Source organism: Setaria italica, chromosome V, assembly GCF_000263155.2.
Source record: "Setaria italica strain Yugu1 chromosome V, Setaria_italica_v2.0, whole genome shotgun sequence".
Lineage (NCBI taxonomy): Eukaryota > Viridiplantae > Streptophyta > Magnoliopsida > Poales > Poaceae > Setaria > Setaria italica.
In genome coordinates, this window is record NC_028454.1 from 32,343,980 (window position 1) to 32,371,347 (window position 27,368).

General features: G+C 43.0%; 4 protein-coding genes across 13 annotated transcripts; 2 read left to right on the top strand and 2 right to left on the bottom strand.

Annotated features, from left to right (window-relative positions):
* Positions 1-228: 228 nt before the first annotated feature.
* Positions 229-8,030, bottom strand: LOC101773535. 4 transcript variants are annotated; one of them, XM_004969383.3, is made up of 10 exons: positions 7,614-8,030; positions 5,645-5,688; positions 5,161-5,269; positions 4,988-5,066; positions 4,102-4,745; positions 3,040-3,322; positions 2,695-2,965; positions 1,989-2,123; positions 977-1,459; positions 229-825 (listed from the first exon to the last, which is right to left on the bottom strand). In XM_004969383.3, exons 1-10 carry the CDS (start codon positions 7,795-7,797, stop codon positions 544-546), a joined length of 2,514 nt encoding a protein of 837 aa, XP_004969440.1. In that variant the 5' UTR covers positions 7,798-8,030; the 3' UTR covers positions 229-543. The 4 variants fall into 4 exon arrangements, with proteins under 4 accessions (XP_004969440.1, XP_004969439.1, XP_022682819.1 ...); XM_004969382.3 differs by having other exon boundaries at positions 5,155-5,269; XM_022827084.1 differs by lacking the exon at positions 7,614-8,030 and having other exon boundaries at positions 5,601-5,694.
* Positions 8,031-10,607: 2,577 nt separating this feature from the next.
* Positions 10,608-16,479, top strand: LOC101774210 (carboxyl-terminal-processing peptidase 1, chloroplastic). The gene is made up of 13 exons (XM_004969384.4): positions 10,608-11,066; positions 11,244-11,363; positions 11,828-11,965; positions 12,713-12,817; positions 12,916-13,084; positions 13,567-13,643; positions 13,992-14,036; positions 14,718-14,801; positions 15,208-15,246; positions 15,326-15,388; positions 15,497-15,626; positions 15,714-15,801; positions 16,118-16,479. Exons 1-12 carry the CDS (start codon positions 10,719-10,721, stop codon positions 15,767-15,769), a joined length of 1,374 nt encoding a protein of 457 aa, XP_004969441.1. The 5' UTR covers positions 10,608-10,718; the 3' UTR covers positions 15,770-15,801; positions 16,118-16,479.
* A 1,453-nt stretch (positions 16,480-17,932) lies between these two features.
* On the top strand, positions 17,933-22,594 carry LOC101774615. 7 transcript variants are annotated; one of them, XM_012846600.2, is made up of 9 exons: positions 17,933-18,081; positions 18,157-18,275; positions 18,712-19,415; positions 20,270-20,458; positions 20,526-20,617; positions 20,763-20,822; positions 20,899-20,968; positions 21,637-21,840; positions 21,950-22,594. In XM_012846600.2, exons 3-9 carry the CDS (start codon positions 18,735-18,737, stop codon positions 22,328-22,330), a joined length of 1,677 nt encoding a protein of 558 aa, XP_012702054.1. In that variant the 5' UTR covers positions 17,933-18,081; positions 18,157-18,275; positions 18,712-18,734; the 3' UTR covers positions 22,331-22,594. The 7 variants fall into 7 exon arrangements, with proteins under 7 accessions (XP_012702054.1, XP_022682946.1, XP_004969446.1 ...); XM_022827211.1 differs by having other exon boundaries at positions 18,157-18,239; XM_004969388.3 differs by having other exon boundaries at positions 17,934-18,081; positions 18,194-18,275.
* An 861-nt stretch (positions 22,595-23,455) lies between these two features.
* On the bottom strand, positions 23,456-27,020 carry LOC101776107 (probable receptor-like protein kinase At2g42960). The gene is made up of 8 exons (XM_004969390.4): positions 26,677-27,020; positions 25,526-26,286; positions 25,349-25,453; positions 24,887-25,006; positions 24,615-24,785; positions 24,384-24,513; positions 24,096-24,305; positions 23,456-23,982 (listed from the first exon to the last, which is right to left on the bottom strand). The coding sequence occupies exons 2-8, from the start codon at positions 26,179-26,181 to the stop codon at positions 23,896-23,898; spliced, it is 1,479 nt and encodes a 492-aa protein (XP_004969447.1). The 5' UTR covers positions 26,182-26,286; positions 26,677-27,020; the 3' UTR covers positions 23,456-23,895.
* Positions 27,021-27,368: the final 348 nt, after the last annotated feature.

A 27,368-nucleotide genomic window follows, 5' to 3' on the forward strand; every position in this document is an offset into this window, starting at 1 on the left:
AAGGGATATTTCCAAATTTCTGATGGTTTCTTTTGTCATGATAGTCCTGGAATTTAGATGAAAGTCCAATCCATAAAAGTCAATTTTCATGAAATAGACCGACTACCGGTTGGAGTCACCGCTGGGGTTTTGAGCCAAACGCTAGCGCAACCAAACACTCTGATCTTGACTGCAGCTTGATGAGAACGCATGTAATTCAAGATTAGCTGCAGGTAAGGGGACACCAGGGGACAAAAAAAAGGCACATTACAAGGTATGAGAAGCAGATCTGTTAGATGAGTTAGGACTTTACCGTTACAAGATAGCACCTCTGCAACATCACTATCAAGTAAAAACCACGACAGCTGAAATTAGTCCCGGAGACACGCAACTGGCAAAAAGGAAAAGAAAAAACACACTTCGACGCTGTTGGATGGATCATCCTCTGCTCAGCAGCGCTCAAGACGGCAGCTCAGCTAGTCTGCTCGCTTCACGGCGCGGCATGCCAAGGCTTGCAGGTAACCTGGCAGTGTAGAGAGGCTTCTCCCACGATAGCACAGGTGTTTAGTAGCTGTGCTGCCAGAGCTGGTGCGATGGTTGGGATGGGGCCGCCTGGGGATTGTTCAGGCTTCCCTCGGTGGGGTTCTGGGGGTGCTCCTGTGGCAGACCGGCCTGCGACTGGTAGAAGCTTGGGTACCCGAGACCACCATATTGAGAGGGCTGTTGTACTTGAGCCTGGCGGAAGCCACCCTGCTGACTCTGTCCCTGGAAACCATAGAAGTTGCCAGGTGGAACTGCTGCTCTTGAACCAGCAGCTCCATGAAGCCACATTGCTGAGTTGTCGCTCTGAAATGAAAATGCACAATTCAGAATGAAAGGAACCTCCAAATCGAAACTGATGCAGGAGTGTGAAGTGTGAAAAGTTCATGCAATCAAACAAGGCTACACATCCAGCCAAGGACACCAGAGGATCAATAGCATGCAGTATTTCCATTACCTGCTGTAGAGCCGCATAATGATTGGGATCTTTGAATTGTGTGCCCAAAGCTTCATCAAACCCTAAAGTTGTGGGCGCAGAGGGGGCACCCTGATTTAGGCTGAAATTTCCAGGAATATTATTTGCATTTCCGAACCCTCCATAACCGGAGAGTGATGATGGCTGTGGTAGGCTCGAAGCAGGAGTGCTGCTCTTGTATTGTGGCATCGAATACTTCATTCCAGCTCCAGGCACAGCAGGAGCAGCAGACTGATGGAAAGGTCCATTACTGGAGTACGCTTGCTGGAAGGCTGCTGATGGTAGGAAATAGTTCTGAGGCATATATGGATAGCCAACCAGACTGGCAAAAGGCCCAAGGGGTAGAGTCGGCTGAGAGTACGGATGTACGGGCAGTTGTTGCGGGAGAGGAAGCCCTGACGGGATGCTCGTACTGGGAACATGTTGCGTAGACTGAGTGTTGGGGAAGCCTCCTTGTTTCATAGTCTGACGACAGTTCAAGAAAAGTGAAAAGCAGAAATAAGATAGAAAAATATTGAAATGGCAGCAGCACATCAATGTCAATACCACATTACCATACCATGATAAAAATGAGATCAGCCCATCAAGCCATCTCAACCACATTGCTATACAGTGACAAAAATGAGACTAGCTCATAAGGAATCTCAAAAATACAAACTGATACTCTACATAAGCATGATTCATTCCATACCACACTACAAACTTGCAATGCCAATTTACTTTTTTTTGTCATCTGATTTATCTCTGCAAATATGAACAGGCAACACAATAGACTGACTAGGTAAAGTAATCAAAGTTGTCAGAACCTGAATACTCCATGTTAAAGAGGGGTCACAAACTCACAGCAGATCTTTTTAACGAGTTCAGATTTTAACTGCTTCTTATCAATCAGACATGTGGCATAAAAAATTACAGAAATGTCAAAAGCCCGCACCATATGTTATATTTACTTACAAGAAAATGGATAACAAATACAGAAATAAATTTAAATTACCTCTTGCATGGAGATTCCTGGCAAATTACTAGGTGCAACAGGTGGGTTATATTTTGTAGCTGACTGTGTTTGAAGCAACTGTGAAAAGTCGAAATCCCGAAGAGGCAGATTTGACCCCAACAAGTTATTGGGTTGCTGCAAAAAGACATCAGAAGAACAAAAATAAGAATTACAAAAAGGGAAAAAGATAACAGCATGAAATTGGCCAACAAGAAAGATAATAAAATAATAAATGGCATCCCATTACAATCATCATTGTAAGAAATCTGATAAGAGTTTTAATTCAACGTTAAAGTTGTAGCATTCATATTACATGTTTGGACATTTAAGTGCTGAAGAGGCAAAACGTAAATCAATTTTGACAAAACAACGCCCAAGAGAATAAACATAAACATCCTCCAACCATATAACTTTGAGAGGGCAGGCACACATTTTGCCATATTAATATTATTTAATGCGTTAAAATTTGAAACCAAACTAGCTGCATCCTTCAATATATTAAGACTACACAGAATTCAGAACTGCCAATGCAGTGTATCTCATACAGGCCAAATAGCTCCATTCCTGACTGCATTAGATGTTCTTAGCCAAGTAGTTTTATGCCTAACTGCCATGCAAGTTGAGCCTAGACAAGTGCTGATGTGAAAAGTTTCTAGCTCTTCTATTTCAGAATTAGAACAGTCAGTGTAGAGAAAGATAGATGTACCAGTAAGCTTGAAAAATGGGAAAGAGGTTGTGCTTGGGTGTTTCCTTGTGTGTCATCCATTGTACTTGGTTGCGTTGTGTTCGAATATGCATGACTTGAGACTGATGGCAGGTTATATTGAAGACCAGGGACATCTAAGGCACCTTGCCTCAGTACATCAGGCTCTGAAACTGAAGGTCCATCAATAGTTCCCACATTAGTACCAATTCTAGTCTCAACATCCTCATTTGCTGGAGGATTTAGAGCACCGTTGTCATAGTAATCTTGATTCCTGTAAACAACAACCTCATCAGAAGAGGGACATCTCATGTGATGAATTGGAAAATTTTAGGAGAAAATTTTTACCTGACATCTATTTGATTAACTGATGGGGATTCATCTGGAATAGGCACTTCCTCCTCCAAACTGCTTTTAGGGTTCTTTGATGAAAGCAAGCCAGAGAAGGCACCAGATTCAAAACTACCAAAGCTCAAGTGAGCACAGTCCGCATTTGCAGCTTGTAGATGATCAGGGAGTATGACCGCAGGATTATCTTCAGTAGATTTAGTTGCAGCTAAGTCTTCATCCTGTAGGCTTAGATGCTGAAAGTTGGCTGCAGCTGATTCCGCATCAAGATTGGAAACCTCAACTGCAGGAAAAAGAAAAAAGGAAGCAAGAAAAGAAGCATAGTCAGAGGTCATCTCTAGTTCTCTATAATTACATGCATAATTTATTAAAAAAAATAGTGTCGCTGTGGCCATGATGACAAGGAGCCGCCAAAGCAAGCATGCCACGTCCATGTATCTCACTTTGTTCAATCAGTAGTTCATGTGTGCCATCTACACAAAACTGTCTGCCAACAAAACAACAATTACGCATAACTGTTCAAACGTAAGCCATCGCCTCCATGAGCAAGCATCATTAGCTCATGCTGGTTGAGAGTTGGCACCACATAAACATAAACATTTACTGGCAAAGATCTGGCAGAGCATCACAAGTTCAAACCATATTTATGCAGTTCTTGAAATGGCACACTTACCATCTATTTAGTCACGAGAAGGTATGGTGCTTCTAAATAAATAACAATGTGTTCATTACGTCTGACATTGTAGATGTGCTCAAAGTTTAGATCGAGTCTTCAATGATGTGTTCCCATTGCTAGCATACACTCGCACTACGGGGCACTAGGAAGGGGCAAAGGCAAAAAATGCAAAATTAAGCGATGTGTCAATTGGGGTTTCTTGTGCAAAGGAAAATCCTTTGAACACTTAATGATGGCCTTGTGGAAACACAAAATGGTACTCATTGATCTTTCTTATAGATTATGTTAGTATGAATGTGCTTGGCGCTAGGGCAGATAGAAATAAAGAGCTCCTGAATTCCATTTCGGGAATGAGACGTATGTTGGCAGATTTGGCAGATACAAACCTTCGTTATCAACATAGGAATGGACTTGAGCCTGGTATGTACTTGAGTTCTGCAATAGTCCATCGTTGAATTGATTGTTCTCCTCAAGGATTTCCAAGTGCCTCTCTGAAGATATTGCTGATTTAACTATAGTTGAGCTGTTCTCTTCTGTGTGAGAACTTTCTTGCGAGTAAGCAGCATCAGCAACCAACACCGATGAGTCAAATGGTGTAACAGATAGTGACGTATCACCAGATGTCTCAATGCCTTTTGATTGAGTTCCCAATGGCGGCTCATCCTGTGGAAACCAATCATTTTCATGCATTTGGTTGTTTTCAGCAGAAGCATGACTAGAATTCACATTCTGAGGAATAGGGTCTGGGAGAGCAGGAAATCCCTGGTCAAACGCTGTTGCTAGGGCTGTGCTTGCAGAATGTTTTGAGTTCTGGTTTACAGAGCTAGACAAAGATGGGGTTTGACCAGCATATGATATGTCTGTTGTAGCCATAGGCTTGCCAGAAGACTTTACTTGAGGTCTTCCCATTTTCACAATATCAGCCATTGACATGTGACCTGGCACCCCACACCAAGCATGCTGAAATCCAGATGACGATTGTTGTGCTCCAACTGATCCATTAGGAACCACATCTTTGTTTGCAGGCAAACTGCAACAAAGAAAAGCAAACAGATTAGCAATCTGCCATACAGACAAAACAACCAGATCTAGCTGAAACCTCCAGTTCTTGAATACTCCCTCCGTCCCAAATTGTAGGTCGTTTTGGCTTTTCTAGATACATAGTTTTTGCTATGCACCTAGATATAGATCATGTCTAGATACATATCGAATACTATGTATCTAGAACAGCCAAAACTACCTACAAATTGAAACATAGGGAGTATTTGTTACCTTGGAACTGTTTGCTTCTGAGTGGAATTGGATGCTGGCACGGCAGGTCCCAATATCGATGATCTTGAAGCCATATAATCTGGTTGGGTTGAAAATGAAAAACAAGAAACTGAGTGACCAAATGTAAAAGCTCATGAATACATAATTTGAGGAAAAAACAAATATACCAGTACCACTGGATCCAGACTGAACCAAACTGCTTCGTCGAGCACGGTCTGCACCACCTCTAGTGGCTCGACTGTTACTTGCTCCTCGAGATCTTGGTTCTGGCGTTTCTTTAACCTATGTCAATTCAATAAATGCTTAGTAAGGTATCAAGACTAAAGCCAGAGGCAATAAAGATATCAAGAGAGTGAGTTTGCATATGTAAGCTTTTAACACAAAAAGATCAATCATGAGCCAAGAAACTAAAGATCTGATATATGGAACTAGTATTTTTATTCTATATATCCAATGAAACAGAACAATATGTGCAAGAGAAGATTATCTACAAGAGTTTACAAGTACAGTTAAAGACAACCCTATCGATTTTTTAGAAGAAAAGAAAAAAAAGGAACAAGTTCTCAAGTAGCATGAAATTAAAGTTGGCTATCAGGTAGTAAGCTCAAATTACCAAGAACGTTAGGCACGTAGAAATAAAGCTCATACTCAACTGACCTCCTTTTTCTTATCACGCTTGCTCTTTACCTCTTGAAAAGTATCTGAAGAAAGATCAGCAAAATGTGAGAACCATATACAAGAGTACAGCTGGAAATATGAAATGACAGCAAAACAATTTAACAAAGTGTTGCTTGTTGTTCGCACAACTGATGTAGATTTGCACTAGAAATACAAAACTGATGTCAATTACATTGAACAGCAGAACAAAATCTACAATGCCAGCATTCCAATATCTGTTTAGATGAGGTTCTTGAATCCATTTTCCAACTTACAGCATAAAGTTGAGATCGATCAGGATCAGAGGAATCAGTGTTTAAGAAATGATGATAGCTACTAATCTTTTGCAAATAAAAATGGCAAGAGATATACCTTATTCAATAGATAAACAAGACCTTAGTTGCATGAAATTAATGCGTGCACCAGCCAAAAGTAAGACGTGGAGCAACATACAAAGGTTCAAATAGTTACTCAAACATTCATTAAGATAATGTTCCAGCTTCCACTCAATATTTTCATTCATTCTCATAAGCTTGAGAAATTATAAAATTGAGTTGGATCTGACAACAAAAGTGGCAACATATGTTAATACGGATCATTAGTTTCATCAGCCTCAAAAAGAATGTGACATATGAATCCCAAACCATAATCTTTGCTTTGGCCTTTTAGTACCAAACACAATGACAAAAGACCAAACCTCTGAAGCAACCTAGGCACTTACATAGTATTCATAATTAGGGTTCTGCCGGACAAGGTAACACACTTACACTCATGTATAAAGGCAAAGAGATATCTGATATCATACTTATGGCATGTTGAAGGACAAGGCTAAACAGTGGATACTCACAATAATCCTCAATCAAAAGCAAAGAGAGTCTACAGTCTACTCTGCACCAGCTCATCCAAATTCTGCTTGGGATGAAAGAAATCAGACCTTACAGTTCAAAAATCAAAGAGGCAAGATTAAAATCACCTTTATCTTTCATAATCTAAGTTTCGAGAAAACTGATTTTTGTCATCCTAATTTTATCCTACCCTAAGTCGTAACCCAACAAAGCTTTAGATTGTTAATGACCTAAATCTAGTTCCAATAGAACTTTAAGACCTGAACAAAAGAGGTCTTGCATCCTCCACTGCGTTCAGTGGATGGCTGTGCCTTTATTGCCTTCTTATCAATTGAGCTCTTCTGTTTGCATCCCCTAACGGTTCAGATGTTCATCGTTCTTCTGTCAATCTAATCCATTTTGTAGCGCTAAAACACACACACACACACACACACACACACACAGAGAGAGAGAAACATATCCATTTTCCTTAGGCAAACATCTGACAGATCCATACTTACTGTACCTAGGTGAAACTAAATGGGGAACAGGGCAATGACAGGGAGAAACTGTTTCGCTTCGTTCCAGTTCGTGCATAGAAACACCATGTGCTCCTCCTTACAAACCCAGGAGTTTAACGCTATCGCAGCAGGGTAAAGGAACAAATCCCATTTTCCAAAACAGTTCTCGCGAGCCACAGGTTGGAACTGATAAATCACGAAATAAGCACTTTGAATGGCACCAAATTTTCACGCAGCAAGCAAATCCAGAAGCTCCCAAACCAAAGGCCTGAATTAGAAAAAAAAACTAAGCAGATTTCAAATCCCCGCAAAACCAATCCAAAGCCAAACTTAAACTCTAGCACGTCCTGCCAGGCTGCCACTAGCCTGCAGCACATTCAACCCCGAACTCCAACAGAGCAGTAATAAATCACCGCAAATCACCAAAGCGGGACAAAAAAAAAACACGATTCAAGCCATAACCCAACAACGCGCGGGAGTACCCCCCCCCCCCCCCACCCCCAAGCGCTCAGTTATCCAATCCAATCACGGAAGCACAGACACCCACCCTCTCCAGTAAAGCAGTACAGGCTGAACAAAGCCACACGAAACAGCGAGGAAAAAGGGAGCGGTGAGAGATGGGACCTTGGGTCAGGAGGCGGCTGACCGCCTCGTCGGGGTCCATGCCGCACTCCCGCAGCGCCGCGTAGATCTCCGCGTCGGGGCGGTTCACGATCTCCTTTAGCCCCTGCACCAGCTTCCTCGCGGACGCCGGCACGGGCCCCGCCACCCCCCTCGCTCCCCCTCCCCCTCCGCCGCCGCCGCTCATCCTCGCCGGAAGCGGAACCCCTCGCCGGGAACTCCCGCCCGCCTCCGCCGCCGCCGCCAAAACTGGCTCCCGCGAGGCGGCGAATCGCTGGCCCGGGCGGGGCGAGTGGTAGCGCGGCGGCGTCGCCTCCCCGCTTCGGCTCGGGCCTTGGGCTGCTTCCGCGTCCGCTTCTGCGCCTGCTCTTCTTCCCCACCCACGCAAACGCAAACGACGGCCAAATTCCAAAACCCTCCCTGCCTCGCCCTCGCCTACCTTTATATACCACGACGGGGCCGCGGCCGGGGAGAAATGGATTAAAAAATAATTTCCATTTTTTGTCCGCGCTTAACCTCCCTCCCCCTCCTCTCTATCCGCTCCGGGTACACTTGTCGCGGCGGCGTTGATCCGCTGGGGTCACGCATCGACGCGTCACCCTGACTCAGTGGGCCCACATTCCTCGGTCCCACACGTGGTCACCGCTGCTTCGGTGGGTAAGTTGGCGTCACGTAGCTGTAACATGCACGGGATTCCCTGCCCGGAGTGGTGAACCCTCGCAAACAGGGACGGGAAAGTTCCGCCCCGAGGCTAGCATGTGGGGGCAATTATTCCATGGCCCCACGTGTCATTCATTCGTCTGACCGGCGTGGCAAATGGGTTATCCTCGAGCGGGGTTGACGCGGTGGGGACACCTCGTCAGAGGAAGGGATGGATAGCGTACGAGATGGGTTGGGCCTTTCGGATCCGTGTATGCGTGCCAGTGCGTGACGCGGGGAGTCAGTGGGATTCTTTGCTTCTTTTTCGTTTGGTTTCGGGGGTTTTCACCAGAAAAGGATTTTAGGTGGGCAGTGAGTGTAGATCTGCACGCCCCCGTAGTGGCAACTTCGCCTGGTGTTTCCAGATTTAGTTAAAGATTCTCTCGATCCTTTCTTTTTTTTCTCTTTCGACCTCTTTTGCACCCGGGAGATCATCGGCTTAAGGGGTATTTGATACCTAACCCTGTGACATCGAATGTTCGGATGTTAATTAAGAGGACTAAACATGAGTTAATTACAAAACTAATTGCAGAACCCCTAGGCTAAATCGCGAGATGAATCTATTAAGCCTAATTAATCCATCATTAGTGAATGGTTACTGTAGCACCACATTGTCAAATCATGAACTAATTAGGCTTAAAAGATTCGTCTCGTGATTTAGCCTAGGAGTTGTGCAATTAGTTTTGTAATTAAACTATATTTAATACTCCTAATTAGTGTCAAACATCTAATGTGACATGAGCTAAAATTTAACTTAGGGGAGCTAAACACCCCCTTATGTTTTGGGTGTTTATGCTCTCGTCATGTCAATTTTTCTATCTTCCCGGTGAAGAGATAAGGACTATTTTAAGTTTGTCTTTATTAAATTTCTTCCAACATGGAACGGCCACCTTTACTTTTTATGAACTTGGTTGTTGAACTTTTACCTAAAGTAGTATTGTACAATTTTTAACTAGACATCATTTGTAGAAGTATCGTCAAGCTACGTATGGTGATACTTATATACTAACAACCAAGGCAATTCGGCGAATCCAGAACCTAAAATCATCTCAACGCTTTCCACTCTAATGATTAGCTAGGTATTTTCTTTCTATCCTATGGCCCAGTACCTTAGCAAGCTAATTATTATGCTAATTCATAGCCATATGGACAGGAAGACCCTTTTCAATTGTTTTGAGAAAAAACCTGAAACTACTTTTTCAGCAAATAAAATGGAGTGAGTAACTAGAACGCAAAACGTAAGTTCCAAAAGGAGTTGATTTCTTGTGAAGTAAATTTTGGGAAAGGCAGGCATTACTAATGAAGAAAGAAGTGGAGGTGCTTGCTTAACAGCATAGGAAGATTAAAATTGTTCATTGTTCAAGGAAATTAGAATAGGGTGGCATATTGTTTGGCTAGACATTCTTGTGGTAAGGTTTTGCGTCGTGTGGTTCGAACATGCCAATATTTTTATAATGGGTGTGTTGATGCTAACTACTAACCCTATGTTAAGTTAAAAGATCTTAAACTTTTGTTCACACGAGAGGAAGAGAAACAAGCGAGTCATATGAATATGAAGAAGGTTGAGTTGCTCTTCTCAACAACATAGTGAAAAACTGTTTGCAAAAAACAGAACTAATGGTGAACTTGAATGCGTTGTAATTAAACAAAATGATTATAATATAAATCCATGTAAATACAATCCAACAATTTTAAAAATATTTTTGATGGTGTGTCATAAGTTTATGTTTAGTTCTTTTTTAAAAAAAGACACAAAATTTATAGGCTAAACGTATTATGAACATTTTGTAGCAATAAAATACTCATTATTGTCATAAATTATACTCCATACGTTTCAAATTATATATCATTTTGCATTTTCTAGATACATTGTGTTTACTATATCTAGGTGCATAGCAAACATAATGTATGTACAAAATCCAAAACGACATACAACTTGGGATGGAGGGAATATAACGAGCATCCATAATAATTTATTTATCCATGTAAAAAATCATTATACATGTGAAATTAAAAATAGTTTCAAAAGTGTGAAACTGTCCCTCTCGTCTACCATAATTCCGCGGCAAAGAAATAGAGAAAACGAAATAATGGACATGGTTGTGTAGATGTTACACAAACTCGATGGTACACAAGTTGAGTCGGCAGCTTCGCGTGCCATACTGAAAAGTAGGAAGGGAAGAATAAAGCGTAAATAATTCATGCGAAAAAGGAAAAAAAAAGGGCAAAAGAGAAACCCAAAATTCCCCTTCCACTACCTCAGCCATGGATTCTCTGGCCGGCTGGCGCTCACGGCTCACCGCTCAGGCTCCAGCCCGACCCCTCCGACCATCATCCACTCCAAACCCCGACCACTAATAATAACCGGAGGCTTTACTCCCTCGCCTACAGCTCCAGAGCCGCGCCGCCATGCGGCCACTCTCCTGCGCGCCGCCGGCGCCGCAGTCGCGAGCGAGCCCTGGCCCCGGCCGCAGGCCCAGGCAGCCGCCGTGCGCGCTGCCGTTCCCCGACGCCCTCCGCGCGGCGGCGGCTGCGGCTGCCGTCTCCCTCTCCCTCCTCACCGGCAACGCCGTGGGCGCTGTTGTGGAGGCGGCGCAGCCCACCGAGGTGTGCAGGGATGGGGTCGCGGCGGTGGTGGAGGAGGTGAGGGCCGAGGCGGTGACGAACGAGCAGCTCGTGGAGGAGGCGTGGGAGGTGGTCAACGAGAGCTTCCTCCCCGACGCCGGAAGCCGCCCGTGGTCGCCGGAGATGTGGATGGTGAGTTTGTCTTGCGGCAATGTGATCACGAGTGTGGTGTATCAAGTGGCTCTGCTGCGTAGCTTCACGTCTCTACGGACATTGAAGTCAGAATGCTCATTTTACCTGTTAATTAGCAGTTACAGTTAGCACACTGTCTTCCCCTTAGATTTATAAGTTGATCTTGATCCACTGCAGCAAAGGAAGCAGGATATTCTCCAAGGCACAATCAAATCCCGTGCTAGAGCCCATGATATCATTCAAAAAATGCTAGCGAGCCTTGGTGATCCTTATACAAGGTTTCTATCTCCCTCAGAAGTAAGTTTGGCGTGCTGCTGGTTATCCAGGCTCGAGACATTTTTCCTGTTCAATGTACTGAGCTCATTCCATTTCCTTCTTTCTCAAGACCAATTATAGATGCTAAAACTAACATAAATAATCTTTTGAAAAGGAAAATTGGCCATTTGGTATAGCATATAAATCGTTAAGATTTTTTTTTGGATTCGGAAAACTGTTGCATTGTAATATATAGCAGTATATGTGTGCAAATGGTTACTAAACCCTCTGGTGTATTGTTACTCTCTCTTTCAACAATGCAGCTATCTTGCTATGTCATATTCCTTATTTATTTGCTTTTACACTGAGGATATATGACAAAATTAAGTCTTGATGCCTTTTGTTTCACTGGTTCTACTTATCTCGGATATTTGTTATGAATACATGTTCTAACTGTAGTTGCGGCTCTGATGTTATTTTGCATATGTTTAATCAATCTGCTGAAGTTCTCAAAGATGTCAAAATATGACATGACCGGGATTGGATTAAACTTGAGGGAGATTCCTGATGACAATGGCTCTTTCAAGTTGATGGTATTAGGGCTACTATTAGATGGGCCTGCTTACTCTGCTGGTGTTAGACAGGTATCAAGTATTTGTATAAAACCTCTTAACCTGAGTTTGTTTGTTATGTACTTTTTCTGATGAGAAAATTGCTTTCACCATTATCCATATAGAACTAATAAAGTTTGTTTGTTCTGTAATTGTGCTAATGAACCTTGATGTAATATGTTGACTTAGTGGACCGCTCAAACTTCATAATATACTAATCAATAAAATTGCATATTCCATTTAAAAATTAATATAATTGGATACGAGTAGCATTTCACTACCCTCCCAATTAAGATGCCCAACTGATCAAAGAAGGTGACACATTCCTCTCCCTACATATATTAAAAAGGGTTAGTAATGAAGCTAGAAAGGAGGAACCTTGTCTACATAGAAGTAGGTTATAAGGGGTTGAATGAGCTACACTGAATATTTTCAGCTCATGCTGTTTTTTTTTTCATTGTAAAACTTACAAATGTTGCAATTTAGAGTCTTTGGGACAGTTTCATTCTCTATTGTTCTCAACCTTTAGTTTAAGCACACACCTTTTGGTAGTTTGTTATTGATAATATTATTAACATGGGGCACTCTTGTTTGTTATATTTGTGTCTATTTGTTTGGACTGCCCCGTAATGTAGTAGGGTATCAAATCTTCGGATGTGTCTACTTTTCCGATCTTTGTGACTGTATGTGCGTGTATCAGTTAAATAATGATACAGCTCTTATGTTTGGATAAGGTGCACACGTTAACTAATTCGTTTAAGTTCATTTATCTAATATTAGGGTGATGAGCTTTTATCAGTGAATGGCATTGATGTAAGGGGTAAATCTGCATTTGATGCTTCATCCATGCTGCAAGGTCCAAAGGAGACGTTTGTTACAATTAAGGTAATGGCCAATCTAAATAAATATCTGTATCTGGATTATGTCTGGATCTCTTTGTACCAATTATCTTACTATTTTAGAATTTCTTGCGCCACCTCTAGGTTAAGCATGGTGACTGTGGTCCTGTTGAGTCAATGAAGGTGCAGAGACAACTGGTTGCTCGAACTCCAGTTTTCTATCATTTGGAGAAAAGAGAAAATGATGATTCATCTGTTGGATATATTCGCATTAAAGAGTTCAATGCAGTGGCCAAGAAAGATTTGGTCAGTGGTGTGTTGCTGGTTTGTTAACCTTGTCATCTGTCAACTTTTTTGCATATTCTGGATGTAATAGTTTCTATAGTTGATCTGTGCCCGATTGTTATATAGTCTAATTCTTATGTCTAAACTTCGAACCCAGGTTCTCGCAGGTCGTGTGAGTTCCCTAAAGGGTTCAGTACTCACCTCTCCTAAGATAAAGCCAAGGGAACACCTTGTCTAAACTGATACTTTATATCTAAACATATATCTCATCCTGATTCAGTTTTGTGAGCATCCATAAAACTTCAAAAAAAAAGGGCCAGAAACTTCAAACATCGCTTCCCCTTTTACAAACTGAATGTGCATCAAGGATGTTACGTTTATTGTTATGCATCTTTGATGTTCATGTTTTTATATTGCAATTTTAGTAATCTTTGGTTGTAGATATCCCTTTTTATGATACCATTGGGATATAGCATGCTATGCCCATTTAACTTATGTTCTTTCTTGCAGCGCTAAAGCGTCTCCAGAATTCAGGTGCCTCCTATTTCGTTCTGGATTTGAGGGACAATCTTGGTGGGCTAGTTCAAGTATGCCATCCCTTTTCATCCCAAGCATATATCATGCTATGCCTGTTTTTGACCTGCTAGACTTAGCCTAGTGGGAGGTATGGGTGTACACCTCCACCACCCAGGTTTGAGTCTCTTTGACTTGAATTTGGGTGTCTATTTCTTCTTATTTACAATGCCACATAGTTCCTCCTAGGTTGATCAAGCTTTTGTCCCCTCAATATGTTCATGCATCACAAGCTTCTCAAAGCAGTTTGAAGTTTTATGCATATGCATCATGAAAGAAACTAGCAAGACTTAATTTGTTTGATATGGCTATGGGCTTATGGCATGATGTTTACAGCTTTTATTTTTATTTTCATTTTGAAGGCTGGAATAGAGACTGCAAAGCTTTTTCTGAATAAAGGAGACACGGTACGGATGCGGTACTGCTACCAAATATTGGACTTCATTTGGTTTTCTGTAACCATTGTTAAAATTTGTGCATTTCCTTTTCTTTTCTTTCACATTTGAGCCAAAAATGGCGACGTTACTGATTGTTCCATGAAAACTACACCCTTATGCCTACAGAAAGAACCCGCCAAAGTAACTTTCAAATATTTGTCTCAGTTAGACCTTAGCTTCATGAACAATTAGTCAGTTTCTCCCAAATTGTAAGTGCAATAAAAGTGCAAAGATGCTTTTGATTTTGGTTGGAAGTTAGGAACAACAAATCACTGTTTTTCTTGTTCTGATGTCTACACTTTGCAGTTTGATCAGAGTTTGAAGTTACAATTTGTTCAAAACCTCAAAATGGAGCCACTACCCCAGCTACTCTAATATAGTCGACTATATGAGAGGGCCCCTCAACCTTGGAACTGTTATTTACTTTTTGTTTATTTGATATCCTTGTTTGCTAAGTATAGGGCATGCATATGCACCTATAGATGTCATATGTTTTCCATATAATCTTTTCTGAAATTCAAATATTTTTCCTAGGCATATTAACAATTTTGTGCTTCATGGATTTGATTTCTTAAAACATTGCTAGTTTGTCCTCCATATTATGAACTGATTTTTTAGGCAACACAGGATTCATGTCCCTATGTTTTTCAGGTCATTTATACTGCTGGCCGGGATCGTCAAGTCCAAAACACAATTGTTGCTGAAAGTGGACCAATGATTGCTACTCCCCTTATGGTATGTTTATGATATGGTGATACAACTATTTCAGACTTCAAGAAGCAATAGTTCTAAGAAATAGAAAGCAAAAACTAGTCTTACACTGTTCTGTTAAACTGTTCAACAGAAAAAGTGTGAAGTTACACATTAAAATTATTAAGTCCACTGATGAAATTTGGACACTTTATTTAGAGCATTTATTCATGTCCATGGACCATGGTTGTTCTGATTTTACACTTTTTGATTGGTTGGTCTTAAAAATGACACTATTGAGATTATCTGTGCTAGCAACCTCTAGTTAAAAAGATACATCAATTTCAATATTTCTTTGAACCATGCCATATTTTAATTATCTTCTACATAATCAGGTTACCATTAGATTCCTGATTGTATTTCTCATATATTTACCTACATTTTGTGACAGTTACTGGTGAATAATAGGACAGCAAGTGCCAGTGAAATAGTAAGTACATATTTTCTCCCACTGATAGTAATGAAATGTTGAACAGTCAAAGCTCACCGTGGTACCAACAATTTTCTAGGTTGCTTCAGCACTCCATGACAATTGCAAAGCTGTTCTTGTTGGCGAAAGGACTTTTGGCAAGGTTTGAACCACCCAAATGGGGATGCTATGATGGTGTTTTTTCTGTGATCAACAGGATTATGTTATTCCCTTTTTTTGTGTGGCAACTAAATGTCTGGGGTGTTTTCAGGGCTTAATTCAATCTGTTTTTGAACTTCATGATGGTTCTGGTATTGTCGTCACAGTTGGTAAGTATGTTACACCAGACCACAAGGACATCAATGGAAATGGGATAGAACCAGATTACAATCGTCTTCCTGGTAGTATTTGAAATCACCCGATTTCTTTTGTGACAATTAAAGTATATGCAATGTAGTTCCGGGTGGCTTATTTTCTTTTTGTGACAGATTTCAATGAAGCCAGAGATTACCTTTCACGTTGTCGACTTAAAGAATTAAGCTGAGTGGTGCACTTTATTCTGAAGGTTCTCAAAATGTAAGAAAGCCTTTTTTTACTGTTGCATGCTTGGTTCTTAGGGTTGTGCATAGAAGCTCAGACAGTAAACTCTCGAAAAAGAAGAAGGAAAGATTTACACAGTGGTTGTTCATGGAGCGACTGCTCACACTACCAAGGGCCCCCAGAAATGGTGGCATCAATATATGGTTTTGCACTTGTTTCTGACTGTGCCTTTGCTTCTCTCACAAGGGTGTCTCCTTATGGACGCCTGTTGCTTGAATGGCCCTAATTATCCACATTACTGTCATAATTTCTCTTCGAATAATTTCCTTTTTGGAATGCCTCACTTTTGCAGGTGTCAGATGACCCAATACGGTAGAGTGATGGAACAGAAATGCTGCTCCACCTGACTGAACAACACTCTCTCCATGGCGCGCTGATATGGTAAGCTGCACATTCAAGTATCAATACAAGCCTCCGCGCAGTGAGCACGCCCTTCCATTTGAAGGCTGCTTTGTCTTCAATTGAGCACGGTTAAACCAACACCTGTGAATAGCTAATGGTCTGTATTCAACGGTTACCTAGATGCTCAATTTTTGTTTTTGAAACGAACCGGGCAGGAGAGCTGTTGATTATAGTATAATTATATTATAAAGGAGTTCCAGATTGGAAAATACAAAGCACCGAAAGGTGCCAAGCACAGCTACTTACACTCTATACACTGTTGCCTATCAAAAATGGGACAGCAAAACGGTCAGATGCTTAGCACCCGCCGTGCACCACATGGATGCCTCATCCTGGAGCTTCGCAAGAAGCATATTGCTAGTAGCTTCTGTGTGGTTGAAAATCCGCACATTCCACTCTTTTCCAGATTGTACACGAGGTGATCATGACCTTTCCTCGAGCAGCAATTCCTTGACGCCATCGCCATCGCCGTATCCTCACGATCCCACTCCTTAATATGAATCGCTGGGGTAGCCACCCAGTCCGCCACTGCGGCCCAAAGCCTTTTGGTTACCCTGCATCTGGAGAACAGGTGCACGACGGTCTCTCGAGTGCTGCGGCATAGCGGGCAGGCAGTTTGGTTTGGCCAACCCCTCTCCTGTAGCCTATCCGCTGTCCAGAGGCGTCCAGAGGCGGTTCTGCATCGCCAGACAGGAAAAAGGCTTGCAGCTTCTGGGTGTCCATACCTTCCAGATTAACCCATCAAAGTTAGTTGACGCTGAACCCATGAACTGGGCACTGTAAGCTGATTTGACGGAGTAGATGCCATTCGGACTAAACTTCCATGAGATCTTGTCCAGGATTCCCGTCCTTAATGCAACTTGCTGAACCTCTCTCCACAGTATGCCTAGTTCGTGTAGGTGCTGCGCGGAGAAACTTTCGTGCTGGAGATTAATGTCCTTGATCCAGTTTCTATTGTTCAACACCTCGCACAGGTTGCGGTTATTTTTCCTAGAGACTGAGCATATGCGCGGCGTTATATCCCTCGGCCGCCGACCTTGCACCCAACCGCTGTTCCAGAAGGAGGTTTTTGCGCAAATTTGCATCTGCCTTGCTTGTCGGCCATCATATGCCGTGCCCTTGCGCAACCTGAGAAACCCTACCTTTGTGCCTGCAGAAGCTGTAGATTTTCAGCCGTTGTAACTTAAAATTGTAAAAGTCGCAGAATCTTAAACCCTCGTTACCGGAAATCTGGAATTATGTGAAGGAGTCAACGCTGACCTAGTGATCTTGGTCGGTGGTGCCGTGGTGCGTGGTGGAAGCACACCTCATCCACGGCGCATGGATACGTCGGAGAGCGGGGCGCGGTGGCAGTGTCTGCGGCACGCCACGGTTGGCCTTGGCGAGGACGAGGAGGTCTCCGAAAGCGATCGATGATTCGGCCGCCGGGCCGTGGCCCACGCCCTATTATCCTTCCCTCCCGTGGTCTAGACGTTGACGGAACCAGCTCCTCTGCAGTACTGCAGAGGACTAAAGCTCACTGCCGCATGGGCCCCCGAGTGCCACCAGGCCCACATGCAGCCACCGTGAGTGCAGTACTGCAGAGGAGGCTTTGTTTGTTCTGAGACGTCGGATGATCTCGCAAGGGCTCCCGATCGGCGCCACGGCCGAAGCCGCGGTTAAAGCCGCAGCAGCATCAGATCCGAAGCGAGCACGAGCAGCGGCCGTGATGCGGACGTGTGGCCAGTGGCCTACTCGAAAGAAAGAGGAAAACGACGACGACGGCGACGAGAGGGAAGAGTGGAAGACGACCGCGACGCGCATCTGATTCTGGAAGCGGCCACTGAACCCCCTCGCCCTTCGTCTTTTCTTCCGGTAACCGCCTCCGCACCCCACCGTGATATCCCTCCGCCTCCGCCTCCCCTCTAAAACTTCCTTTTGCTGTTCTAGCCTGCGAAGCGAGCTCACTGTACTCGTGCGTGCTCAGGACGTAGCGGGCGGTGGCTGGGGGTCTGCCGGCGAAATTTACGAAGGTTTGGCCCCTGCTTCTGGCGCTACCCGGTGTTGCGGTGGGTGCTGTGTTCTGAATCCCGCGGTAGCTGTAGGATGTGTGCTCATCTGAAAAAAAAAATGTATTCTGCTTCGTTTTGTGATCATAAGGATCACTAGATGATGATGATTCAGTTGTAGTTTTAGCGACCCTCTTTTCCAATTACCATTTGCTACTTCGTCCCTCTTCTAATTTGTATTTATGCTCATCTGAAAAAAAATGTATTCTGCTCGGTTTTGCGATCATAATCATCACCAGATGATGATTCAATTGTAGTTTTAGTGACCCTCTTTTCCCATGAACATTTGCTACTTCATCCCGAATTCCCTGGAACAGTTGTTTTAACTCTTTTGAATCCCGTTCCTCAACTGCTGAGTCTCTGAAGGGATCGGTCATATTCATTATTCATCAGTGTAGACTAAATTGCCTAATGAGTTTAATTTTTTCATGCACAGACAGACAGAATTTTGATGGGAAGATGAATGGTGCTGAGGAGGAGCAGCCGCCTCAGGTCAGCAACATGTCCAAGATGCAAGACACAGCTCCCAAGCCCAGTTTGGGGAAAGAGCCAATTCCAGGGAGTGAGCTCTGGACGGATGGGCTCATCTGCGCTTTTGAGCTGGTCAAGGGTCACAGGAAGACTGTTCATCACAAATCATGGCCAACAATTGATCAGATGCAGGAGAAAGGCTCCACTATGTACACAAGGAAACACTCTAGAAGGAATGGGCACCATATCATAGCTCCAAAACCGGATGAGAGCATTGTGTTGGAGAATCCCCATCAGACTGAAATCAGTAATGATCCAAAAGTGCTCAAAGATAGGCCATTGTATGCCGGGGAGATTTTGGACCACAAATGGGTACCCATTGGATGGACCAGGATCGCTGAACTGGTCCAGAGGGTTCAATCAGACTCCAGCTGGGAGAATGAGTTGACGGAGATCAGTGATAGTGAGGATGATTACACCGTGGCTGATCTTGCAGCTCCATACTGGCAGCGTCCTGTGGGGCCTACGTGGTGGTGCCATGTCACTGCAGGTCATCCCTTTATCGATGCATGGTTGAATAGTGCTCACTGGATGCATCCTGCCATCAGAACTGCGCTAAGAGATGAGAGCAAACTGATAAGTGACCGGATGAAGTACCTCCTCTACGAGGTTTTCTTTCTGATCTCGTCTGTCTAATACTTAAGACACCTATAACCATCTGCAGCTTTTTACTGTTTCGCAATTCATTACCTGAATCTGAAGTGTGTATACTTGTCTCTACCTGCAATTTCAACTTGATGTAAGTATACATGGGTTCTTTGATGTCACATTGCTTGAGTTCTACTGAGTCCAGTCACCTATATTTCCTGAACTAATGAGAAATAGACTGCATTAATATTTTAAATTGCAATAACTATTCGTAATGTACATATTGCCAGCTGTTCATGCCCAAGAAAAACTCTACTCTTTGTCAATATTCTGGCTATCAGATTTTTTTTTATATGCTAACTGTGATTGATCTGTGCCTCATCTCATAGTAATTTATCATACCCACTTTTTTCACTCAGGATTATGTGGCGAAGTATCATATACACCCTAATTGAGTGGTTAAATCATCTGTGAAGTAATAACAACATAATGTATCCTAGTTTTTTTCTCTCCAGGCTGCAGGACTTTTTGCTCCTGACTAAATGGATGGATCAATTGTGATGTATATACTTGCCAAATCATCAACAAATAGTTTTCACTTCGAGTACTATCTCTACACCTGAAACTTAATATAGATAGAGTGATTGACTGAAGATGGAGGCAGATACGTACCTTTTAGTCAAACATTCCTTATTTTTATATTATAATTGCAGATAACCAAATTAGTAGTTTATTGAACCATGGTGGTGCTGTCTGTTTTGCAGTACATTTTGTCAACTTTGTCATATGTTAGTGTTAGAAGAAAATATTCGTACTCTGTGTTAATGTGCTGTGTATATCATATTTATTATATAATTTTTCTGTTAGCTTTTCAGGTTCCAGTAAGAGTTGCAGGAGGACTGTTATTTGAGCTTCTTGGTCAGTCGGTCGGAGATCCAAATCATGAGGAGGAAGATATACCAATTGTGCTTCGGTCTTGGCAAGCACAAAATTTTCTTGTAACAGCAATGCATGTCAAAGGTCCTTCATCCAATATAAATGTGTTAGGAGTGACTGAAGTGCAGGTACCAAATCGGAAGTTTTTAGTTTCTAAGCTTTCAGCTTAATACATGCTTACAAAAATCTGTCCAGGAGTTGCTTCTTGCTGGTGGAAGCCAAACACCTAGATCAGTGCACGAAGTAATTGCACATTTGGTCAGCCGTCTTTCACGTTGGGATGACAGGTGCAATTCACACGATATTCTTTTCCTTTTCATCTTTGGTTATTGATATTTGAACAGTGGGTAGTAGAACTCTATTCCATATTATATCTAAATATTGTCTCCTGCAATAAAAATATTAATAATTGCTTCTGCATTGTTGCTGCAGATTATTCCGGAAATATATCTTTGGGGAGGCAGATGAAATTGAATTGAAATTTGTGAATAGGTAAGAATACTGTGCCAAAATGCCTCAATTATTATAACATTTTGTTTACTACATGTTTAAAACATCAAATTCACAGGAGAAATCGTGAAGACCTGAATCTTCTCAGCATAATACTGGATCAGGAAATCAGAAGGTTAGCAACACAGGTAAGCATGCTATGCTGATTTTCTTTTTCAGTATTATTTCTACCAACAAGTCAACAAATTCATGTTGAAAAATTTCTCATTGCGACATTTACTAGAGTGGTTGATGTGACTGTACTATTTTTAAACATAAACAATATTATAAAAATTGGATCAGATATATGCAGTTGCTCCTAGTGGATTGCACACTAGCACTGATTGACTAGTCAAGTAGTATTACCTTCTTTGTTGGCAGCACCAGATATAATTCATCATTTCATTGACCATAAAAATAGTCAGTATACAATAGTTCATAAGAGTGGCTTCAAAGGTTCTCAGGTTTACCATGATATCGCTCAGTTGCATCTGACTGATTGATGCCTAATTCCTTAGTCATCACATAGATATTATGCATTTCGGTACCTCTTCCTTCCTCCCAGCCTGTCTTTCAACTTTCAACAATTTATTAGCTATGTGTTGCCCGTTTGTTGACAGTTTTTTTTTCTGTGACACTGTTTTTCACTATTAGAAGAAACTAAATTTATAGTTAGCAGATTAAGCATCTATATCCTTTTCTAATCCATAATGAAGCACTAAGGTTTTCGCACATAGCTTTCTTGAATGTTGTTATTCATTTTATCTTATTTATTAATGAGCTGGGACATAAAGGAACATAAACTTCCCTGTTGTAGGTAATCAGGGTGAAATGGTCACTTCATGCAAGGGAAGAGATCTTACATGAGCTTGTCAGACATTTGAGGGGTAATAACACAAGAGTTATCTTGGATAGCGTTAGAAAGTGTACAAGGAACATGTTGGAAGAACAGGAAGCTGTGCGTGGACGCTTGTTCACTATTCAGGATGTTATGCAAAGCACTGTCCGTGCATGGTTACAGGTTCGAATGGTTCCGGTACACATCAGTTCGAAGTAGAGCGTTTTTTGCATTTATTGTGACAATGTTAACGTGCCTATTGGTGGGATTGCCAAATCTTACCATCTTCCAGGATAGAAGCCTCCGAGTCACCCACAATTTGGCTATTTTCGGAGGTGGTGGCATGGTTTTATCCATAATCACGGGACTCTTCGGGATCAACGTCGATGGCATACCAGGAGCACAGAATACACCATATGCATTTGGTTTGTTTACGGGCCTTCTCTTCTTTCTTGGAATCGTCCTAGTCGTCGTGGGAATGTTGTATCTTGGGTTACAAAACCCAGTTAGCAGTGAGAAGGTGAAGGTGAGGAAGCTGGAGCTCCAGCAGCTGGTTTCGATGTTCCAGCATGAAGCAGAGCAGCACGGCAAGGTCAGGGAAGGTCTTAGCCGGCATGGTTTGTCGCCGAGGTCGTCTGCAGACTCAGATGAAGGGTACATTCTCATCTCCTGAGATTGGAGATCTTCGTTAACGTGCAAAGTCATGTTTGAAAGTCTGGAACTGAAGAGAAGGGGGTACACGGTGGTGGCAGACTTGTACACGTTCTAAAAACTGTAATCGAGGAATCCGACATAAAAAAAATTAGATGATATAATTCTAACACAAGGTTGGCTCTCTGCTGTTGCTAGAGTTGCTACTTTCTAGTATCTGTTGAGCGAGAAAACTGTCTTGAATTAGATGATACAGTATTTCTTATCGAATTTCCAGTTGGAGTAATATAAGCGTCGATATACCTCGAACCCTGAGCCTCGGCGCGGTACATGACATTATCGGTGTTTGGTTTGCGTCACCGGACCTTGCGCGGACGTACGCCGCTGTTTGGTGGTTTGCGGCGCGAGACGGCGTCGTCCATCATGAAGTCGTTCCGCATACGGTTCCCACCGGCCATCCTTCAGCGACCGATCCATTCCTCCAAAAATGCCGCCGGCGTCGAGCGCCTTGCCGGTGACTGTCAGACGTCAGTTCTGAAAACTTCGACGGTGATTATCTCCTGATCGGTTGGGAAACCCTCTTGGTTTCAGCCGTCATCGTGCTGCCATCGGGATCACTGTTCCAAACGGTAAACACGGCAAGATTGGTTGCACGGAGAGAGAGCTGGTGGTCAGAAAAGCCCAGCACGACCACGATGCTTTCGGTGAAGCATACGCACAGCCATCAGCTAGCAAACGAGGATTTTGCAAGCTTACAGTACAAGCCTCTACGAATGATGTGTTTGGAAAAATAAAATGCAAGGAGTGCAGGTTCAGTAACAGAACCAGCTACAAAGGCGCCAATGATTGGCATCTAGTCCTTGAAAAGGGATCATCGACGGTGTCAAAACTTGTAAACCAAGTAGGCACCAATCATTGGTATCCTGCCATCATTCACGCGCAGGAACCTAAAACTAATCTATCTCCAGGTGTCAGGGGGCCAGACAGCCTTCCAATCACAGCAATGAAGAGAGAAAGTGCAATACTGAATCATGCAGATGATGGGTTCCAGTCCCACTGACATCAACCATGCTTTATATCTTGTTCCCGAGGAAGGTCTCTCTGCTTGCTCAATCGCCTTCGATCAGGGTAAAGAATTGACCGAACATAAGGAATCCACTGCTCATATTGTACAGCAACAAATTTATGTTTTTATAGGGTAAAACTAAGTTTCCATAAAGCCTCTATACAAGGGTAACGGAATCCGGTAACTATAGTCATGCCTTTGAGGTTAGTCCCTCCTGGTGACTAAAATGATAAATATAGGTGAAAAAGATGCTTCTATGCTCCCCTAAAGGAAAACTGCACAGATCCTACAGTAAAGTGATGAAGGCAAATCTTTCAGGGGAGTATAGAAGCACACCCGGGAAAAGGGGTAAATGGAAATGAGCAGCTTGTTCCTAATTGATTTAACCACCACCTCCAGTATAAGCAAACTGTAAATCTGATCCACTCAATCTAACAAAGTACCGAACATCGATCGAATCAATGTTGTAATCAGATGATTTCAGGTGTCCTATTCTTCTGTGCCGGTTCAGAATTGGAGCTTCAGGCATCAGCGTTGTTTGAAGTTTCCTCTACCGACTGCTGCGATTCAATATCCATGCTTCCCACCTGGCTGAGCTTTCTCTGATCCTTCATTGACGATAGAGAAATGCACTGATGTTAAAATATGCTCCAAGGATACAGGTCTGTGCTATTAAAAAGTAATAGTATGAGAAAGATGGATGCTAGGATAAGATGCGTACTTGATAATATGCATTTTGAACTGCTTCAAGCATTTGGACAACGTGACTCATCTTTGGCCTCTTGTCAGCATCAGGATCAACACACTTGAAGCCAACCAAGATTGCCCGCTTAAGGGCACGTTTTGGTGGCTTAACCTCGAGGTTTGGATCCACTACCTCCTCTGCCCTCTTATTGGTAACCATCATTTTAAGCCACTCTATGAGATTCACCTGAAGCAAACAATACAAGTGTAAGGACTAACTGGAAACACAATCACCCCAATTGTTTGAAATGGGAAAACCCCGTACCTCATCTGCAGGCTTAGAATAATCAACTGGATCCCTAGCTGTCACGCATTCTAACAACACGACTCCAAAACTGTAAATATCACTCTTTTCATTTAACATCCCACTGTTTGCATATTCAGGTGCTACGTACCTGACATCAGATTCAGAACGTTAGAACTAGTTTCCACTTTTCAAGATGAATAGAAGAACTAACAATAGGACATCAAGAAAGGACATAAAACGGAGCTATACCCATATGTTCCCATCACTCTTGTATTGATATGGCTTTTGTCAGAATTCAGAAGTTTGGCCAACCCAAAATCAGAAACCTTGCTATTAAATTCATCGTCAATTAAGATATTACTTGACTTAATATCTCGGTGTACAACTTTGGGGTCTATGGCCTCATGAAGGTAAGCGAGGCTGCAAATCATGAAGACACATTAGCATGTAACTCATCAACAGCCTGTGTTAAGCAAGATTCCAGGAAATAATTGTGAAACAGGTCCAAACTCCGAACTTACGCTTTTGCAGTGCCAAGGAGAATTTTCATGCGGTTTTCCCAACTAAGGACACCACGTTGATTCACACCATGAAGCCATTGTTCTAGGTTGCCATTGTTGACATACTCATAGACAAGCATCCTGCAGGTAAATATTCAGAACAAGTTTGTATGCAATGAAAGTCTTCTGTAGAAAAACTATGACTACTATAGTTTGAAGGGAAAAGCTAATAAACATGAAACAAGGAAAAGCTCAAACTAGCATTAGGTATAACAGGGAAGAACTTTTTTTTTCATTGTATCAATTACTTATCTTATTTTCCACTGTCAAAATCTTCAGAACATAATGTCTAGTACAGGTATCATGACAAACACCTTGCAGAAGTTGGGGCATATATGCTGGTCCTTGTAGCTTTTATGATCTTCCATTACAAAAGTAAATGAACTGAGCAGAAAGGAAGTTCCAAAAGTATGAAATGCTAACCTGTGTATCCCTTCCACACAGTATCCCAGAAGCCGCACCAGATTCTTATGCCGAACATGACCGATGGCTTCAACTTCAACTCTAAATTCCTTCTCTGCCTGTCCCCTGCAAACCCAGATATCAAATCTTAGTTCTAAGTTAATACAAGGTAAAACAAGCAAGACAACATACACTTACACATTATTAAGGATCTTCTTCACAGCAATCTCAGTCCCATTCACCAGCCGACCCTTGTAGACAACTCCATAGCCACCTTCTCCAAGGACATTACTCTTTGCAAACCGATTCGTCGCCAGCTCCAGGTCCCTCAAGGTAAACCAGTGGCCCCAGCCCAAGTGTGATAACTCAGGCAAACCAACCAGTGGCGATGCTGAATATGCATATGGTGAACTGCCTTTCCTAGCAGGCCCAGAGCTGCTGTAACTGTAATCTTCAGAGTATGAACTCCCAGCCTTCTCTATGTTGTACACGGAGCTGCACTGGCTGAATGTATCGACATCGACAGATCTGCTCTCTCCCAAATGCCCAGCACCCTTCATCTGCGTATATTTATCATGCACCGGCTTGAAGGTCACTTCGCTGTCATGTAGACTCTGCGCATCAACTCTGTCCACGTTGATTTCCTTTGACACGATAGGGATCTCAGCCAGCGAAGTGTTGTCAAACCCTTTCACTGCCTTCTTTTTCTTTCGGAGCGAAAGGCACAGTACAATGACGAACAGAACTGCCATGAATATCGCAACACCAATGGCAATCAATTCCCATACTTTCAACTGAAACACGGGGGTTGTTCGTGAGAGAACCGCACTGATAGAATTGTTAGGTGACGACATGTTCTTCAGTCTGTCTGATGAGCAAACTGCGCGATATGTTCCCCTAATTCAGAATCTTGTTCTGATTTGACGAAGGAATTTACAAACTTATCCCAACCGCTTTATCTGCGCAAGAAAGTAAAAAAGGCACATTAGCCAACTCAGGAATCTAAAGTAGCACATGAGCAAAACCACAAAGGAAAAGGGCAATTTTGTCTCTAGAAGAAAGCTACGCATCATTCGAGAGCACAGTTGCTCCACTTCCATGTGTGGGGGAACAGGGGAAGCACGCAAGCAAGGAAACTAATCAAACAGCAAGATATCAAAAACAAGTGCCAACCCATACATGGATTTTGGGGGAAAAAACCACGACAATGTGCAGGAATTTGGAGTCCTGCCGACATCAGCACGCACCGTAAATCCAAGACTCGACATAATTCGGAGCGCACAGGACAAGTCAACACCTAAGCCAGAGATGGACCACGGCAAGGAAAACGAACGGGGGCAAGAACTTACCTTGGCAGCACCTCGAATCAAGCCCCATTGAGCGAGAATTCCACGACGAGCTCCCGCCGCGTCCCCCCAGTCAGGACCGGAGAAGCCGGGCGCTCGCTCCGGCGCTACTGTTCCTGCTTGTGCCCGGTGACGCCGGAATGCGGAGCCTGGAGAAGGGTGAGCGGCCTTTGCTCCTTCGCCAAAGAGGAAGGCAAGCCGCAAAGCCGAGCACAGCGCGCACCTGCACACATGAAGGGAGAGGAGGGCTAGAGAGAGAGAGAGAGAGAGAGAGAGAGAGAGAGAGAGTAAAGGGGAAGCAAAGGGAGGAGGGGAAGGAGAAGAGAAGGGGTTGCAGTGTTTGGAATTAAAGGTGGGGTGGGGCGACGAAAAAGAAGGAGGCCATTAAGAGGAGGGTGGAGTTAATTAAGAAAATAAGAATAGGGGAAGGGGAGGGAGGGATTGAATTAATGGTGGGGATGGTTGAGGTTGAGGATGGACTGCTGCATGCCTGCATGTGGCGGGTGAAGCCGGGGAAGTCAAACGTCCAGGGCTTTTGCGCTGCTTCGCTGGCGACCGGCGGCTGTGCCCCATGGAAAAGATATGCCGCTCCTCTCAGCCAAAAGCCCAAAACCACACTATGGGATTACTAATCTGGCCCCACGTTATTTTTGATGAAAAATGATGTGCCTAGTAGAAATTTGTTGGTGAAATCC

Coding starts and splice junctions, on each gene's coding strand:
- LOC101773535 (XM_004969382.3), bottom strand. CDS start 7,797: ATGAGCGGCGGCGGCGGAGGGGGAGGGGGAGCGAGGGGGGTGGCGGGG. Junction 3,323..4,101: donor TTCCTATGTTGATAACGAAG/GTTTGTATCTGC, acceptor TTTTTCCTGCAG/TTGAGGTTTCCAATCTTGAT. Junction 826..976: donor ATTATGCGGCTCTACAGCAG/GTAATGGAAATA, acceptor TTTTCATTTCAG/AGCGACAACTCAGCAATGTG.
- LOC101774210 (XM_004969384.4), top strand. CDS start 10,719: ATGCGGCCACTCTCCTGCGCGCCGCCGGCGCCGCAGTCGCGAGCGAGC. Junction 11,067..11,243: donor GGTCGCCGGAGATGTGGATG/GTGAGTTTGTCT, acceptor GATCCACTGCAG/CAAAGGAAGCAGGATATTCT. Junction 12,818..12,915: donor AGACGTTTGTTACAATTAAG/GTAATGGCCAAT, acceptor CGCCACCTCTAG/GTTAAGCATGGTGACTGTGG.
- LOC101774615 (XM_012846600.2), top strand. CDS start 18,735: ATGAATGGTGCTGAGGAGGAGCAGCCGCCTCAGGTCAGCAACATGTCC. Junction 19,416..20,269: donor TGAAGTACCTCCTCTACGAG/GTTTTCTTTCTG, acceptor TTAGCTTTTCAG/GTTCCAGTAAGAGTTGCAGG. Junction 20,823..20,898: donor GAATTGAAATTTGTGAATAG/GTAAGAATACTG, acceptor TCAAATTCACAG/GAGAAATCGTGAAGACCTGA.
- LOC101776107 (XM_004969390.4), bottom strand. CDS start 26,181: ATGTCGTCACCTAACAATTCTATCAGTGCGGTTCTCTCACGAACAACC. Junction 24,514..24,614: donor AGAGTGATGGGAACATATGG/GTATAGCTCCGT, acceptor ATCTGATGTCAG/GTACGTAGCACCTGAATATG. Junction 23,983..24,095: donor TTCAAAATGCATATTATCAA/GTACGCATCTTA, acceptor TCGTCAATGAAG/GATCAGAGAAAGCTCAGCCA.